Source organism: Pteropus medius, unplaced genomic scaffold (assembly GCF_902729225.1).
Source record: "Pteropus medius unplaced genomic scaffold, Ma_sr-lr_union100, whole genome shotgun sequence".
In the NCBI taxonomy this organism is placed as follows: Eukaryota; Metazoa; Chordata; class Mammalia; order Chiroptera; family Pteropodidae; genus Pteropus; species Pteropus medius.
This window is the reverse complement of record NW_024346692.1, coordinates 2,411,285-2,428,663: the sequence shown is the minus strand read 5'-3', so window position 1 is coordinate 2,428,663 and position 17,379 is coordinate 2,411,285. Positions and strand designations below refer to the sequence as shown.

At 36.8% G+C, this 17,379-nt stretch overlaps 1 protein-coding gene across 1 annotated transcript; it reads left to right on the top strand.

The window, feature by feature from the left end:
- The first annotated feature begins 3,850 nt into the window (after positions 1-3,850).
- Positions 3,851-17,121, top strand: ART4 (ADP-ribosyltransferase 4 (inactive) (Dombrock blood group)). Its single transcript, XM_039876421.1, has 3 exons — positions 3,851-4,421; positions 6,234-6,939; positions 14,920-17,121. The coding sequence occupies exons 1-3, from the start codon at positions 4,251-4,253 to the stop codon at positions 15,009-15,011; spliced, it is 969 nt and encodes a 322-aa protein (XP_039732355.1). The 5' UTR covers positions 3,851-4,250; the 3' UTR covers positions 15,012-17,121.
- Positions 17,122-17,379: the final 258 nt, after the last annotated feature.

Here is a 17,379-nt window from a genome sequence, read left to right as displayed (position 1 = left end):
CATATAGTGTTTATCTTTCTCTGTCTGACTTAAATATCTTCTAGGTCCATCAAAGCAATATCTTTTTCCATTCCCTTCCTTTTCATATGTAGGAGTCTTGTTTCCTTATCCATTCAGCCATTCTATCTTTTGGATGGAGCACTTAATTCTTTTCCATTTGAGGTACTTATTGATAGGAATGTAGTTGTTACCATTCCTTATTCCTGTTTAATACATGTTTTTTCTTCTTAAAGAAATCCCTTCTACATTTCCTATAATACTGGCTTGGTGGTGATAAATTCCTTTAGGTTATTTTTGTCTGGGAAGCTCTTTATCTGTCCTTCAACTCTATCTAAATGATAGCTTTACTGAATAAAGTATTCTTGATTGTAGATCCTGGATCTTCGTCCTGTTGAAAATTTTTTCCCAAGCCCTTTGTTCTGCATAGTTTCTTTTGAGAAATCAGCTGCCAGTCTTATGGGTGTGCCCTTATAAGTAACTATCTGTTCTTCTCTTGCTGCTTTTAATATTCTTTCTTTGTACTTAAACTCTGGCATTTTAATTATGATGTGTCTTGATGTGGGCCTCTTTGGATCCCTGATTTTTGGATTCTCTGAGCTTCCTGGGGTTTTATGTCCATTTCCTTCACCAGGTTAGGAAAGTTTTCCATCATTATTTCTTCAAACAGCTGTTCAACATCTTGATTTTCTTCAGTTACACCGATCAGATGGATATTTGGACCCTTAATAGTGTCCCATATGCTCCTTAAATTATTTTTGTAGTCTTGGCATCTTATCTCTTGCCATTCTGATTGTGTGCCCTTGGCTTTCCTGTCCTCTAGGTCATTTGATCCTTTTCTTTATTCACTTTCTTTATTCCTTTGTTTATTCCATTTAATATACTTCTCATCTCAGATAATGTATGTGTTCTTCATTTCAGACTGGTTCCCTTTTATAATTTCCATTTCCATTTTTATGTTTTTTATCTCTCTGTTGATGTTCTCACTGAATTTATCTAGGCTTCCCAAAAGTTCATTGAGCATCTTTATAACCAGTGTTTTGAACTCTGCATCTGTTAGATTACCTGACTGCATTATATCTGGATCTCTGTTCTGTTCCCTCATATGGTTTCTGCTTCTTTATCTTCCCATTTTGGCTGCCTTTCTATGTCTGTTTCTATGTACTAAGCAAAGCTCCTAAGTCTTCCGGTCTAATTTGTATGGATTTGTGTAGTAGGTGTCCAGTGGCACAGTCCTGAGAGGGGTTCAGCTGCAGACCAAACTTAGCCCAAGCCTCTGCCTCTCTGGGGACCTGTTAAGATTCATCCATGCCAGAAACTGAGGCCAGCTGCCTCCAGTGTGAGTCTAGGTGCTGCACAGCAAGGAGCACCTGATTCACTGAGGATTTATGCGGATGTGGCTTGGGTGGGGCCGTGAGTTGGGGGAGGTGGTTCAGGGAATCCTCTGGGCAGAGCGACCTCTGTTATCCAGTTTGATGACAACTCGGTTATGGCAGTGCTGTGTCCGCGCACTGGGAGTAGGGAGGGCTCAGTAGAGAACAATGGATGCCGCCAGTACTTCTGTACAGAGTCTCCCCTCAGCCCTCAGTTCAACGATGCCTCCCTGTAAGTCTCTGGTGCCCTCTGTGTGTAGCCGAATCCGCACTGGTGCTCAGAGAGAACAGGTCCATCACCGCGAAAATCCACTCATGGACGCAGCCCCTGCCGCTGCCACAGCCTCCCTCTCACTCAGTTGCTCCAGACCTGGCAGCCTCACATCCTCGCCCCGTCCTACCTTCTGCCATTGCAGGGTGCTTTCTTGGATTTCTCTCTAGTTGTATGGATTGTTCATCTAGATCCCAGGTGATTTTTTCTTGCTGCTGCTCTTGTTTCTGTCACAACTTTGATGTGGTCACCAGAGGGATGAACAGAGCCTCTATCATCTACACCATTTTTTTTCGCCTCCCCTCAGGTCTAGATTGCATTTTGAAGAATTGAGTATCATCAAGAAAATAATAACTGAGTAAGTCCAAGGCTCTAAATTAACTAATATTAAATTATCAAATGAAAACTTTCGTGAAATAGCCCTCAAGGCAAAAGACTATATTTTAGTGGCTCTAAACATTGTCAGAAAACTTTTTCTCATTTCCATTTAAAACTATACACACTCTCACACCAGACTTCTGTCCTTTCCCCACCGGTTTATCGCTGGCGTTCTCTCTTTTCTCTCCCTCCTTCCTGCCTGCCTTTTGCTCTTCCTTTGTTTGAAAAGGTTACAAAGGTTCCTGCTGCCCCCTAGTGGCCTTTTTCCTGGGAATGGCAGTCACATGAGAAAAATTAGCAAAATCTTTGTAGACAGTAATAAAAGGACAGTAATACTCTTTTAAAGTTTTTGGAGACACATGAGTGAGAGGAAAGTGCCTGTTATCACTGACAAGTTATCTAATCTCACAGGTCCTCAGCAAACATATTCATGAAGTGAAGTTTAAATTATCTCCTTTTCACAGTTGCCTTGAAGGTTGAGATAAGACAGTAAAGGGTCTTCAAGCACAGTACTCTCTCAACTAAAGGCAGTTATTCCTTCCTTACTTACTTTTAACAACTCTATAAAGTTGAGGAAAATGAATATTGGGACAGCTTACTCATTTTTTTAAGTTAATTCAGCCAGCAAACTGTAGAATTAAACCTATAATCCAAGTTTTCTAATTCTAGTTCTCTTCATGCCATCTCAATATCTCAAATTAACAGTTGATAATGAGAAATGTTAAGAATTTTTAGTCTTAAAGGGATATTTTCACACACTTCCATGTTTTCCATTAGGTCCAAAGATATACATTTTATTGGTTAATGGTTGCAACTCTAGAATGTGTCTTAAAATTGCAAGAAGGGCACCAAGATTTATGTCCAAAACACATCCACAAATATTACTTATAATAGTACAAAGTTGACATAATCTTTGATAAAAATTGATAATTGTTTGTATTTATCAAACAGTTTCTTGGTGCCTGATGCTGTTTTAAGGATTATGAATATATCAAAGCACTCAACGAGGTACATACTATTATTATCTGTAAGGAAAATGAGGAACCAGAGGAGTTAAGGACCTTGCCCAAGGTCAAACATTAAGGAGTAATAGAATCAGAAATTTAACTGAGGTCTTTCTCAAGAGTCCACGTTCTATTCACTAATCAATCTGCTTCTAAGACAGTATAGTCCATGGATCCATCCCATAATATTCCATTGCAGAGTAGCATTTACGGTAGAATATTGTATAAACATAAGAAAATTATCTTTTCAATAAGTATTAAATCATGTGACAATGTGCTTACATTAAAATGTTAAGGGAAAAAACAGTATGCAAAATTGCATACTATATTATTTCAGTCCTAGAATGTATGAGTATATATGTGTATAAAACCAAAATCTAATTCTAAATAGTACCTTTCTCCAGGTTATGGGTTATGGGTAATTTCGTTTCCTCCTTTCTACTTTTCTAGATATTCTGAACTTTTTTAATGAGACAGAACTACTGTGATTATCAGAAAATTTAGATTAAAAAAAATATTTTAGAGTACTTAAAAGAAAACAGAATTTCCAACAACAGGATTTAGTTTCCCTTTCCAGTAAAATAATGAATCAGAAAGTGTGAATGGAAAATATTTGCAAGAAAAACAAGTATCCCAGAGGTTGGGAGTAGAGGAAGGATGTTCAGATTATAGAGGGAAGTGACTGGAGAGATACTTTTTAAGTAACCTTATGAGGTGTACTGGGCCAATCAGCAGCACCAGATGAGGCTGGTATCCTCCCAACAACCCCCACAAGCCAATCATATTCCACCTTGAGGTGGCATCTTCCCAAAACCTGCACAAGCTGATCATATCGTTCGCAATGAAATGTTGCCTCTCAAGATAATACCACTTGGCCCCAAATACTGTACAGCGTGTGCCGCTTCTGCCTTCCTGAGAAAGTTGAGGCTGAGCTGCTGAGCCTGACCCATTAAGAGGCCTTTGGAATTTGGAATTCCTCCGCCTACAGATTAGATAAGGAATTTTTTTTTAATTGGAAACTAACTTCAGTTTACTTTAGAACCCCTTGTTTGGTACACAAGTCTGGCTATTTCAGCTTTGCAGTTAAGTTGGAGTTGATCTCTTCCCTCAGAAAAACTGCTAGTTACTGGTGGTCAACAGAGGTCCCAACCTAGACATTAGCAAGGAAGGTTCCTGCTGAGACTCTTGCAAAAAGCCCAAAGGAGAAGTCCCAGAACTGATTTCAGGATGAAACTGCAAGAACAAAGAAGTACTTCTAACACAAACAAATGCTGTCCATTGACCAACAGATGCAGGAAGGTCCTTCTCCCAACCACTGCAGCTCCTGTGATGGGACTCTGGCTCCTTCAAGCTCAGCTTCCTCTCCTGCTGCTGTTCTCTGGCCTGCAGAGACCCACGGTGAGTTCCAAGTTAGGGCACCACTGAGGAGGTGATCTCTTTATCATCAATGCTCCGAACGAGCATTCTCCTGGTGACAATCTTTCAGTGACCTTTAGGTACTTGGGGTCTAATTTCATTCAGACATTTCAACAAGTAATACCAGCAAAGGATGTGGGAAAGTATTATTTAAAATTGTGGATTCTTTATAGTTTATAAATTTGGCATTATGGAACCTGGATGTATAGTGTCATGTTCGTGATTCTCCATAAAATTTAAGTGAAACACTATTGTTGTAGGACAAATAATGCAAAATAAACCAAGTCTGTTTGGCTTTAAACTGTATCATATGGATCAATTCAAAAGAAGCATTGTAATTTAAAGTTCTATGTAATGAAAAATAATCTAATGTTAAAAGATGATAGACTACTTAAATGAGATCTAGTAATACATTAAAGTTTTACAGTTTATCATGATGAGACTTTACAGAACACGATATTGTTTGTTTTGTTTTGGCTTAAATAGATTCTCTAGATTTATTTGTAAGCCTGCTGTAAAAAGTTATCGGTTAAAATTATTTAAGCAGTCCTAAAAACTTGTTCTAGTTTACACACAACTAGATGATTTTAACATAAATAACAGTAAAAATACCAAATGGTTTGTTTTGGGAGTTCCGGGCACAACATCCTTGACTTCGATTAGATGGAATCTTACCTCTTCATATATTCCTTAATGAGTACTCTTTATTAGAAAAGCATCATTTCTTTGCCAAGCAGGAAACACCTTGAGATGTAGATCACTGAAATATGGCTTTACATGATGAACTGATGGTACTTAATGAACTTGTATTCAAATCTTTAACTTCAGTGTATTATGCACTAGATATAAATAAGTAATATTCAACTGGCTACCCATTAGAAAATGTGTTTTTCCCATTTCTGGTTTCCAAGAGGGAGGACTCTCTGAGGCACACCCCCAACCTCTGTTCAATGCTTGACTCTGCTACCCTGGCAGTGGGCAAATTTATTTGATTGGTAACATTGGGAAGAATAACTGGATTTGCTGAGTTTGATGGTTTTTCTTCTTTGTGAGAGCTAGCCTGATGGCAAAGGACAGGAGTTCTATGTTCCTCCGTGACAAGAATCTGACCTGGGCAGGCCACAATCCACTATTGCCTGCAGCATGGTGGGCAAGTCTGCCTTATTCTGAGGTTTATTCTAAACAAGCCTACTTGCCATCAAACCTTCATGACATTATTCAGTAATAATATCATATTTTAGCCTTCATATTTGCTCTTTTTTTCTCAATCTTTCTAACAACCTGGGCAGAGGAGAGGGCTGTTATGTACTTGGGATCTCCTTGGAGAAGCCAACATAACTCTTCACTTGAGTCTTTTCTTAAATAAAGTTCGAAAGCTTAACATGGCTTTTAGGTATTTATAAAAGAGATATTCCTTAAAATACCCATTAGAGAATGTGAAGGGGGTCAATAGAGGAAACTAAGTATAATTAAACTTTAAAGTTATTAATTGTTTTCTTCAACATGCTCAATATGCACAAAATAAAAAACAGTGTGATTTTGGTGACAACGAAAGGGTCATTTCCTCCCTGGGGTGATGAGTGGTCTTTGAGCTTTCAGTGATATTTATTAAACCAAATTAAATCTCTATCACAGGTCACTGATGCAGGAAGGACTGGAGCACTGTAACAATTATGAGTTACTTCAGCAAATACTGGTTTTTGAGGAGAGTTGGCCTTATTGAGTATATGAAATCTGCTACCATATTTACCATCTGATTTTAAAATTAAAATCAAGATTTTTCTTTTCTTATAGGCAGCAGTTAAAGTCAACTTTAACTTGGCACCAGATTCCTTTGATGATCAGTACCAAGGCTGCAGCCAACAGGTCATGGAAGAGCTAAGACAAGGGGATTATTTCACAAAAGAACTAGAAGCCCGTAGGAATTATTCCAGGGTCTGGCATAATTGCCACTTAACCTGGTTGAACCGAGATAAAGCTCTCCCTGAGAACATGACTATCACACATGCTGTAGCCATCTTGGTTTATACATTGAACAAAAATATTCGTTCTGACTTCACTAAAGCCATGGTCAGTGCTGCCAGGTCTCCATGGCAATATAAACATTCATTTCATTTCAAATATCTACATTACTACTTGACCTCAGCAATCCAGCTGCTAAGGAAAAAGAGTGTCATGAAGAATGGCTCTCTGTGTTATGAGGTGCATTACGAGGCTGATTTCTACCTGGAAGCCTACACAGGAGCCACCATTCGATTTGGCCATTTCCTGTCTTCCTCCCTCCTAAGAAAAGAGGCACAGAACTTTGGGAACAAAACTCTATTTACCATATTTACCTGCCTGGGTGCACCTGTAGAAGACTTCTCTCTCAAGAAGGAGGTCCTGGTCCCTCCCTACGAGGTGTTTAAAGTTGTAAATATGAGCTACCACCCAAGAGGAAATTGGTTGCAATTGAGGTCAACTGGAAATCTGAGCACATACAACTGTCAGCTACTAAAAGGTATTATTATCAATCTAAATGAAATTCACATTTATCAGAATCTCAGACTACCATTCTTTTATAAAAGTTATTTTTTCTGAGTGGGCTTGAGGGGAAAAGGCCAAAAACATGGAAACTGGCCTTCGGTAATGGTGGAACTGACATATTAGAGAAAATCTGCCTTATTTTGTTGTTTCCTCTCTCTTCATTCTCCTTAACTCCCTCAAGGAAAATGTATTTCTGCAATGGCACTAATATATGGAGCATTCTAGACTGTCAGAGTAAACCTTTATTGGAAAAGATAACACATAAAATATAGCATTTTTAACTTATTCCTCAAATTTGTGTTTTAGTCATGGTCATTTCATGAGAGGAATGCTAAAAGTGAAACAGGAGGCATGATTTAGTCATTCACTCTTATCTATTAACCATCTTCTTTGTTCTGGGAACTAGGATAGGAGGCCCCCAGCAACATAAAAGGAATAAAATAAAATGCCTATCCTAAGAGGATTTTTAGTCTAATGAGAAATGGAAATATGAACAAATGTCTACACACAAAAATGCAAAGTGACACGCAAATGTTTAAACAATGGTTGTGGCTGCTCAGAGCAGGAAGCTAGTCACCCTCTCTAGGGAAGACTTAACAATAAAGGACCATGTGGGACTTGTCATAGAATGGGGATTTTCAGAGAAAGAAGAGAGGAAAAGTGATTTAAAGCAGGAAACAGCGAATGCTGAAAAAGAGAGATTTCTAACAGCCTAATGATTTCAGAGAATCTCCCAAATTCTGGATGGCTGGAATGTAAGATATGTAGGACGTAGGAGGGGCCGGGAGTAGAAAGTGAGTAGGGGAGTGTTTGGGGTGGGAGAGTTGTGATGGGGCCTGATTGTAGAAACTTGTGTATCACATGCTCAGGACCTATGAACTTCATGATGTATTTAAAGAGAAGTCATTAGAAGTTTTAAGGAGTGGAGCATTAATTAGACCAATATTTTAGCAAAAGCTCTGATGATGTTTTGGAAAATGAACTGAAGCAGGAGAAATTAGAGATCCCACAATACAAAAAAAGAAAGAAAGAAAGAAAGAAAGAAAAGAAAACAACAAAAAAATCCGTTAAGCTCTTTTTTAGAAAAAAATGTAGCTGATTCCATTTTATCCTTGTATGTTGCCAGCCACAGTCGTTTCACAGATCAGTAGTTCTGGAGCAAATGCTACAGAACTTTGATTCAGAGAAAAGAATATCTTTATCCACATGTGCAGTCATTCACACTCAGTTAACTACAACTCTACTGCAAAGCCTACCTTTAAAATATCCCTGAATCTTCCTCTATACCTCATCATTGCTGCTGTTAGAAATTCGTGCTGTCAGCATTTCTCAGCAGGTCAGGGCTACACTATTGCAAAGGTCTTTAAACTGGCATCCACACTGAAGTGTAGGGCCTGCTCACTCTGGCCTGTTTTTAGACACAGACCAAGGGAGGGGTGATCTGTCAGTACTTTTATCTCCTCCTTCCTCTCCTGGGCAGTAGGTTAGTCAGCAATGTGAGTGAGATACATATCTCACTCAAGGACCCAAGAGATTAGTGTTTATAGAGGCAAATGAACAACTAGAGTAGACTATGAAGAAAACAGTGAAATTTTAATAATAAATGAGACCATTCAAAGCCGGGTTCCAGGATTCTTTAGAACCACACCTGAGTAGGACACTGCTGCTTCATTTTCATCATGAATTCAAGACAGATAATTTTTCCACTAGGTTAACCAGCACAGTAAAATATATTAAGTAAAAGATCATAGAGCATTTATGTCAAGGAGTAGGAAACTGAGGGAGAGGAATATATAGTAGAAATAACTACCCATGTTCTGCTATTCTCAAAGATAAATATTTTAAGACTCTCCCCCACAAACTAATGATCTTTTCTTTCCTGTGATTAAACTGTTCAAACAGAACTTTAACTCATTTTTGAGTTAAGGCTTACCTGGGATAGCCATGCATATTCCTAGATTCTGGAAGCTTGGTTGGTCTTGGAAGGATGTTTGAGATCGTGCATCATACTTAAGGAAACCAATAATCTCGTGTTGCTCTATAAATTCTATATGAGCAGAAATTTAACTGCACAGTATTTAAGACCTTGGCAGGGAATCCAAGCAGTTTGACCCAGATCCACCCTGTCTGGATTCATATCCAGCTTATACTACTTTTCAGCTGCGTTCTCAGTCAAGTTGCTTAAACTCTCTAAGTTTCCTTATCTACATAACAAGTATCATAATAGAACCCTACAGGGTTCTTGCAAAGATAAAATACTAAATTATTTCTACACTCCCTAGCATACAATAAATGGTAAATAAGTGTTAATTCTTACTAACTTTAGTCCCCTGACATATCGAGGTGCTCAATCTAGATTTGTTGAATAAGTTAATGAATAAATGAAGCATTCTCTTTCATGCCTCTGAGTGAGTTAGGCCTTGGGACAGATGATCACATAACTCAATTGACTAAAAACAGTTTCAATATTTGCTAAAAAGGGAAATATTCTAAAAGTTTCAACCCCTAGTCAAGACTAAGGAACTATAGCCACAATGAATGACCTGGAATGTGGTCACTTGCAATGTGAGTTACCATATCAACATTTTTATTAGAAATTCGCCAATTAGCACCTTGTGCAGCCTTGGGAAAAGAAACTGTAAATGATAGAATAAAAATATCACTGGTCTTAGAGAGTGATACTTTAATCAGAGACATTGTATGATAGGCCAAGACCTGGAATTAAAGTGTCTTCCCAACCAGCATAGCTATAAAACTATCTGGGAGAGTGTAAGAGGGAGAAGAATAAGCTTGAGCCGCAAGGATGATATTTGCCCTTTGACTCTGGGCTCTGACTGAAAGTTGCAGAGGAGGTGCCTTCACCCTCTGGTTCTACCTTACATAACCCTCATCTGTCACTGGCTGGTTGTTTGCACAGTCACTTTAAGTGAGGACAAAAGGACTGTATAGACTTGCAACAGACACAACAAATAACCTAGTTCTACTGACTTAAAAAAGTGTTTTTTGATTGGCTTCAGCTATTACCTGCAGTGTTTTTTCTCACTGAGTAAGCTATGTCTGAAACCTTCCTTAAGTCATTTATGTTAACTGATAAATAATACTCTATTTATCCCAACATCCAGGAACAGTATTAAATTGATCCATACATGAATAATGGGAAGAGGGAGGTGATGTGTTTTTTTTAATCTGAGAGTCTTTCACTAGGATGGACTAAGATCAATGTACTATAGGGGAATAAAAATAATGTTCTCTCTACCCTTATAGATTCCTGGTTGAGACCCCCACCTCTATACACTGTAATATTAAAAAAAAAAAGATTAACATAAAAAATTAATTTTATACATACAAGAGTCCCATAAAATATGAGACTCAAAAGCAACCAAGCAATTGAGGCTTATATACCACCCTGGGCTAAGAAAAGGAGCAGAGGTCTGGGGCTTCAAAGGGGAGGAAGACAATTCACAGGAAGAGGAGAATTGCAAATGTTTGGTAAACAAATATTTGCTTTACCATGCAGCTAAGTCTCTTGGATGAAAAACTTATCTCTGGCAGTAGCTCTCTTCCTGGTACAGGGTCCATTTCTAAATTCATTTAGGCAGTTGAGAGAGAGGTCAAAAGTTTTTCCTGAATCTGCTCTTGATTGCCTTAGGCTCACAATAATTCTTATGCCAAAGTGGCAAATTTTGGGGTGACATATTATGTTCCCCTTCAGTACCCTCCTCAGACTTGAATTTCTAGATAACTGCTATCACTCACTTCACCTCTCTCAGTCACCTGGACTGTATGATTCACCTCGGAAATTCGAGAATTAGGGAATTCACAGATGGCATTCTGGAGACCAGATATCTAAATCCTGGGCATAATGTTAGTAGCTATGTGGCCTTGAGCAATGAAACTGGAATCTTCACAGGAGACTGCTTATCCTTTTACATTTTTTACTCAGAGAAGCCACAAGCTAGTCTATATCCCAAAAAGTCCCTATGAGTCAGTGACATGTTTCCACTCTTGTTCCCACTTAAGCTGGCAGATGTGATATTTGAAAGACAACATAAGGACCTTTAAAATTGGCCAGCCAGGACACTGTAATTCTCCCAACAAGTTCAAAGAATTCTCAGCAATCTATCACTTTTAGAGAGTCAAGAGGTCAAATTAGTAGCATAATACATTTAAAAGAGTGAAAATATATATATATATATATATATATATATAATATATATATATTATTGAAGACATTCTAACAGCTTTCTCTTCTAATTCTTCTCTCACCCATCCCATGACCTATACTGGTTACCATAGAAACAGATGTTTTCATACCCATTGAATGACTCAAAGTATGTTATGTTAGTTATTTGCCCTTAAATGTTACTTCTTCAGCAAAATAATCTGTGCCAAAAAATCTGTAGACACACAAAAACATGCCCTGTTCTGTATCACTTGGATTCACAAAGAAGAGGGATTTATTTGTTAAAATGTCTCACATAATCAAAATTCTTAAGCATATTTCTAGAAAAAATATAGTCAATTGTTTGTAGTAAGCCTGGTTTTACATGTTAACCTTGTCAGTTACTAGCAGCAAGAACATGGGCAAATGGCTTAGTTTCTCTGTGCCTATTTCTTTATATATAAAATAGAAATAATTTATTTAAATAAAACCTACTTCATAAGATTAGCTACTATTACCATCATTATTTATTTTATTAACTTCTTGTTTGCTGTTTTCTTTTACTCTGGGCTTCAATTTCCTCAAATTAGTTTTCCCTGTTTGTGGCATCACATTCACATTTACGTAGTGTCTGTCTCAGAGAAATAGATGAAAGAATGAGCACATAATTGAATGAATCTGGGAGGCCACAAAACATGATGGAAAGAGAATAGACTTCAGAGCCAGTAAGAGCTGGGCATATGTTAGTAGCTATGTGGCCTTGTGTAAATGACCCCTTCTGAGCCTGTTACTTCATTTATATTTGGGGGCAATACTTGCCTAGAGAGAATGTCAAATGGTATACATCCTCTCAAATACAGCTAAAAAACTCTGGGAAAGTACTTTGCACATGGAAGCAAGATAATAGTTTAGTGGCACATAATTTGTGCATCAGTGATACTATCAGAAAGAATAGAAACAAAAGAAAAGCCATTAGAAATAACGCTTACCATTTTTTGAGTGCCAACTTTTGCTAGATAATATTCTAAAAGAGTAATGCTCATTACTCTCTGCATTTTGACAGAAAGAGTCTATATAGATAGCATTTGTCTCCAAACACAAGATTAACTAAATATACTGCATGTCTGTTTTACCTTTTTCTGCTTATTTTCAAGAGCTTGAATATTTCTTTCCAAATAGTCATGTAATTTGCAGATTCAGACTTCATGAAATAAAGGTATAATAATTATGTATTTCTCCCCAGATTATATGCCCAAATACAGAGATGACCAAAATTTGGTTATAATACACCAAATAAAATGATATTTCTGTGGCAATTTAGTTTACAAAAGACTTTCACACACATTATCTGTTTAATTCTTACAACCACCCTGTACGTTGGGTTATTGACCCCACTATACTCATGTGAATACTGAGGTTTAGAGAGATTAAATGATTTTTGTGAGATTACTGTTTATAAATGACAAAAGTAGATCCTTTCCCATGTTTCTGAGCAAAAAGTCCAGGACAGTTTTCTCTATAGATAGCTTTCAGGAGATTTATTTGTCCATTCGAAAATGTTACTGAGAACCTACCATTAGTTTCAATTTCTGTGACTGTGACTATTTATATTATAAGTCACTTTGCAAACACATAAATATATAAATGCATACACACAAATGAATATGTAACAAGACAATAGTTAACCTTTACACATGCAATGTAACTCTAGTGTTTTTTAATCTAACCCATTTTATTACATTACTAAAGAGTGGTGGCTGTGACCTACAAAACTGATGTCACAAACTATTAATGGATCACAACCTCCAATTTGAAAAATACTGTACTAGGGTACGGAGGGAATAAAAAGCATGGAAGGGGTAGTCTTGATGCAGCATAAAAAATACGAAAGTAAAATTAATGTGAGGTCTTCTCAAATGCAAGATTTTGTAAATTATAATTAATTTAATTCATGGATGTTTTTTATTTATCCTACTAAATATATTGTCTATGAAAAAAAATAATAATAATGTTAAGTAGGAATAATAATGACCATAGGAGAGGTAGAGAAAAAAGTAACAAGAAAATTTTAAAAGTTATTTAACCTGAGAAAATAAAATTAAAATAAGATATTTTAATATCCTAGTTATTATGAAAGAGGGCTTAAGTGGTAGTTTTGAAGAATGAGTATGATTACAACATAGTAATGTCTATATATTTGTCTCTTATTTGAACATCATCATAATAGCAGTGAAGAAAGTAAGGAGGAGTGGTAGTGATCAGAATATTTCTCAAAATCTTGAAATGCTTTCATTTTACATATGAGGAAACTGAGGCCCAATGAAAATAACGAACACAGTCAAGTCAAACAGCTAGGGGCAGAGCTTCAATACCAAAGCTAATTACTTTCAAAAAATCACAATCTTTGCTGTATGTTTCTCTGTCAATCAGTATTTTCTGACAACTCTTCAGTAGAATCTTATCCCATTAAAAAGTGAAAAAGAATGGGGTTGGAGGTCCTTGTGATCTCTAGCCTCAGGGAAGAGAAAACAAAAGAAAAAGTTTGGGAATCATTCTAATGAATGACCCCTTAAAGTGATATTATTGGCTGCTAGGCCCCTGTAAGAAGGCAGATAATACAATTTTAACACAAACTTTGACAAAATCTTGGAAATATGTATGTAGAAGACAATTTTCTTTGTCTTCTCTTATAGGTGAAAATTGGGGGATTGCAAATTACTCTTAGTATATATAGAATTCCAAATAGAAATTCCAGGATACTCAAAGGATTTTATATCATCTGAAAGTAATAGGAAAATTTCTCCATCATTTGGTCATCCCATCAAACAATATGGTCAAATACTGAAGCAATCACAGAGTTGAATGTTTTCCTACCTTCTTTCTACCCTAATAATCAGTGAAATCTGGTTGAAGAAGAGATTCCACTTTTTATTCAGAGTATTTTTTTAAAAGTTTCCATCTCATTCTATATCCACATCCCGTCGTATTCTCTGACAATAATTATTTTGTATTCAAGTTTTGCTGCTATCAGCCATACCTACTAACTGGCTGTTAACCTTTCCCTACTTCCTGTGAAGAGCATGTGTAGGCAGTACACATACACACACCACAGCAAGATTTGTGAATACTTTTTGCCTACCTTATAATAAAAAAAATTTTTAAAAAAATAAAAATTCTATGAGGAGACAATATATGGGGAGACAATACATCGATTGAAAATATAGAGTTGGGCCAGACTGTCTGAGTTTGAATGCTGCCTACACTACATACTAGGTGTATGACATTTGGCAAATGTCTTCACATTTCTGTGTCACAGTTTCATCAACCAAAAAATGAGGATAATGAGAATATCTCAGAGGTTTGTCATGAAGATTAAGTGAGTTAATTTACAGCAAGTGCTTAAAACAGATCCTAGCACAGAATAATTACTTAATGTTAACTTTCATAATGGAGTTGAAGATGATGACAGTTAAGATGAGAGTGATGGTGATGGTGATGATGCTAATTTTAGCGATAAAGGTTGACAATCAGGAGATCTCCACCACCAGCTCACTGAGTAATCTAAAGAAAATCTCTTAACCTCTTGATGGCTGTTTCATCATCTACAAAATAAGTAAACTGACATGTTAGTTTTTAAAAAATCTAAGAGAATACTTTATTAAAAGGCACTAAGTTCGAATATTTTTATTAGGAATTTTCTAAGTTAAAAAAAGTTAATCAAAGGAGAAATGAGGTAGTTTTAAAAATGTCTGCTAGCTAAAACATTTCTAACTTTTTTGTTTGTTTTCACAGCTTTCAGCATCAAGTGCATCCCTGCTCCTGTCGTTATTGCTACTCTCTCTTTTTTGATCAGTATCATCTTCTCTTCTAAAAGTGGAGTATAAAGGAAACTTATTGTTTTGCTTTTCCTGTACCCTTTTGATTTATTCCAATTAGGGTACCCTAAATATCCTTGAGGGATTGCTCTGCGCCCCCATCATCAATTGATGCAGATCTAGCTCAGCCTCCTGCCTATGAATGGGCATGTAACTCAGTATATTTCTTCTCCATGGACACAGAGATCTATGCTGGAATAGAAAATGGCCCAATCAGAGTCTGTGAGATAAATTCAGGGTGCTTTTTTGGCTTTAGATTTGGGAGTGGGGTGGGCTTTTTTTTTTTTTCTAAGTGGAGATTAATGAAAACAGTGTGTGAGCCTAGAGCTGCTAGCAGCTATCTTGCCCCTGGGAGAGGGGACCTTAACTCCCTTAGAATGAAACCAACACAGTGAAGGAAGAGCTGAGAAGTGAAAGGAAACTGAGCCCTGATGAGAGTGTTTAAGCCACTAGATCCCACTGTGCCTACAACTGATACTATGGGCTTTTTAGTTACACGAATCAATAAATTATATTTTCGCTTAAATAATTTGAATTAAACTTTCTATCTCAAGCAAATTGGAGTTATGATGAATATAAGAATGTTCCTTTATTTTTGATTTAGTAGTCTTAAATAGGAAGAAATCAGAGAAGCTTGAGTTAGAAGAAAGCAAATGCCAAATTCTCCATCAAATGAAAAAGCTTTGAGCCCCAGAGACATAATTAAGAAATTAATTTTCTTCAGAAGTTTTTATCGGTATTCAAGACCAAATGAGTGTAGTCTCAGATGGAAGGAAACATGGAAACTTGAGAAATACAAGTGAAAGATGTTAGCGAAATCTCATTCACTGCCAGTAATGAGGTGTTGCACACATGTTTCTAACCTATTACAAAAGTTAGAATTTAAACTCATATGTTAATTTACAGAGAACTTTGTGGTAAATTGGATTTTAAATATTTGTTGCAAATTTATATACATTAGCAAAGCTTGTAGATGCTTATGGAGGTAAACTAAAAAAGAAAGAAAGAAAGAAAGAAAGAAAGAAAGAAAAGAAAGAAAAGAAAGAAAGAAAGAAAGAAAGAAAGAAAGAAAGAAAGAAAGAAAGAAAGAAAAGAAAACATCTAATTACCAAGCAAATATCAAAGATCTATTGAGTCCACATTACATGCAAACAATTAAAAAGAAGTATAAATCATCAAACTTCACAACTGGGGATGTCCTCTAACTCTTCGGTAGTATTAAAACATAGGCGGGGCAATGGGGATTGCCCTACCGCTTCGCCAAAGAATATTGTTCTCAATGGAGCGAAGGTAATAGCTGACTTCGACAGCTTGAATTCTGGAAGTCCGCACTCATTAGCCCCTCTGAGATTTGGATAAGAAACGACAAAAGTGAAAATCAACTCATCCAGCCCCAGCAGGACTTCCTGAAGGACCTGTGCAATGACAAAAGAGACTCAATGGGGACTTAACTGCGTAAAATCACCTGGTAGAGAGAGAGAATTCAGCCATCTAGTATTATCATTCTTTACATTGGGATTTTGAGAATAACAGGGCCAAGTGTATCTCTGTCATCTAGCTTTCATTGACCTCTATACTCAATAAAGCATGCATAGACCTTCCATAAAGATAATTGTTATGATTCATTGCACAGGGATTTTGACATACTAAATGAACTAGTTCTTGATTTGGTAAAATTCAACAGACATTTATTTATCTAGATGCTTTCAGAGATACCAAGATGTAGCACCCACTGGTGACTGATAAAAAATGGGGGCGGGGGGGCAAGAGGTATTACAAGTATTACAGGACTTTCTTCTTTTTATTATTTTGTAGCAAACGATCATGTGTTTTGTTTTGTTTTGCTTTATGACAGTTAACTTTTTTCTCCCCACTTATGCTCCATTCAGTTAGGCTATACTATGCACATGGCCTCAGAGGAAGAATGAGACGAGGCATAAGATAAAAACAAGTGCACCAAAGGAAAGCAGGGGGGCGGAGGCAGGGTAGACAAGGGTAAAAGGGTCAAACATATGGTGATGGAAGGAGATTTGACTTTGGGTGGTGAACACACAATGCAATATACAGATAATGTATTATTGAATTGTACATTTGAAGCCTATAAAATCTTATTAACCAATGTCACCTCAATAAATTTAATTTTTGAAAAAGTGCACCTACCTCACTTTGTTTTTCAAAACCTGAATGAATTGAGAGTAAATGAGAGGAACCCAAAACCAAAGTATTTGAGAAAAACATTAAATAAGTAATAGGTTTGAGAAGAGTACAGCTTTCCCCTAATAGTTCCACAAGCTGGGAAGCAGCAGCAGACAAGAAGTCATCAGAGTGGGCAGATTAGTGATGCCCAGTGGTGGGAAAATGACTGAGAGAGGCATCG

Coding starts and splice junctions, on each gene's coding strand:
- ART4 (XM_039876421.1), top strand. CDS start 4,251: ATGAAACTGCAAGAACAAAGAAGTACTTCTAACACAAACAAATGCTGT. Junction 4,422..6,233: donor CTGGCCTGCAGAGACCCACG/GTGAGTTCCAAG, acceptor CTTTTCTTATAG/GCAGCAGTTAAAGTCAACTT. Junction 6,940..14,919: donor CAACTGTCAGCTACTAAAAG/GTATTATTATCA, acceptor TTGTTTTCACAG/CTTTCAGCATCAAGTGCATC.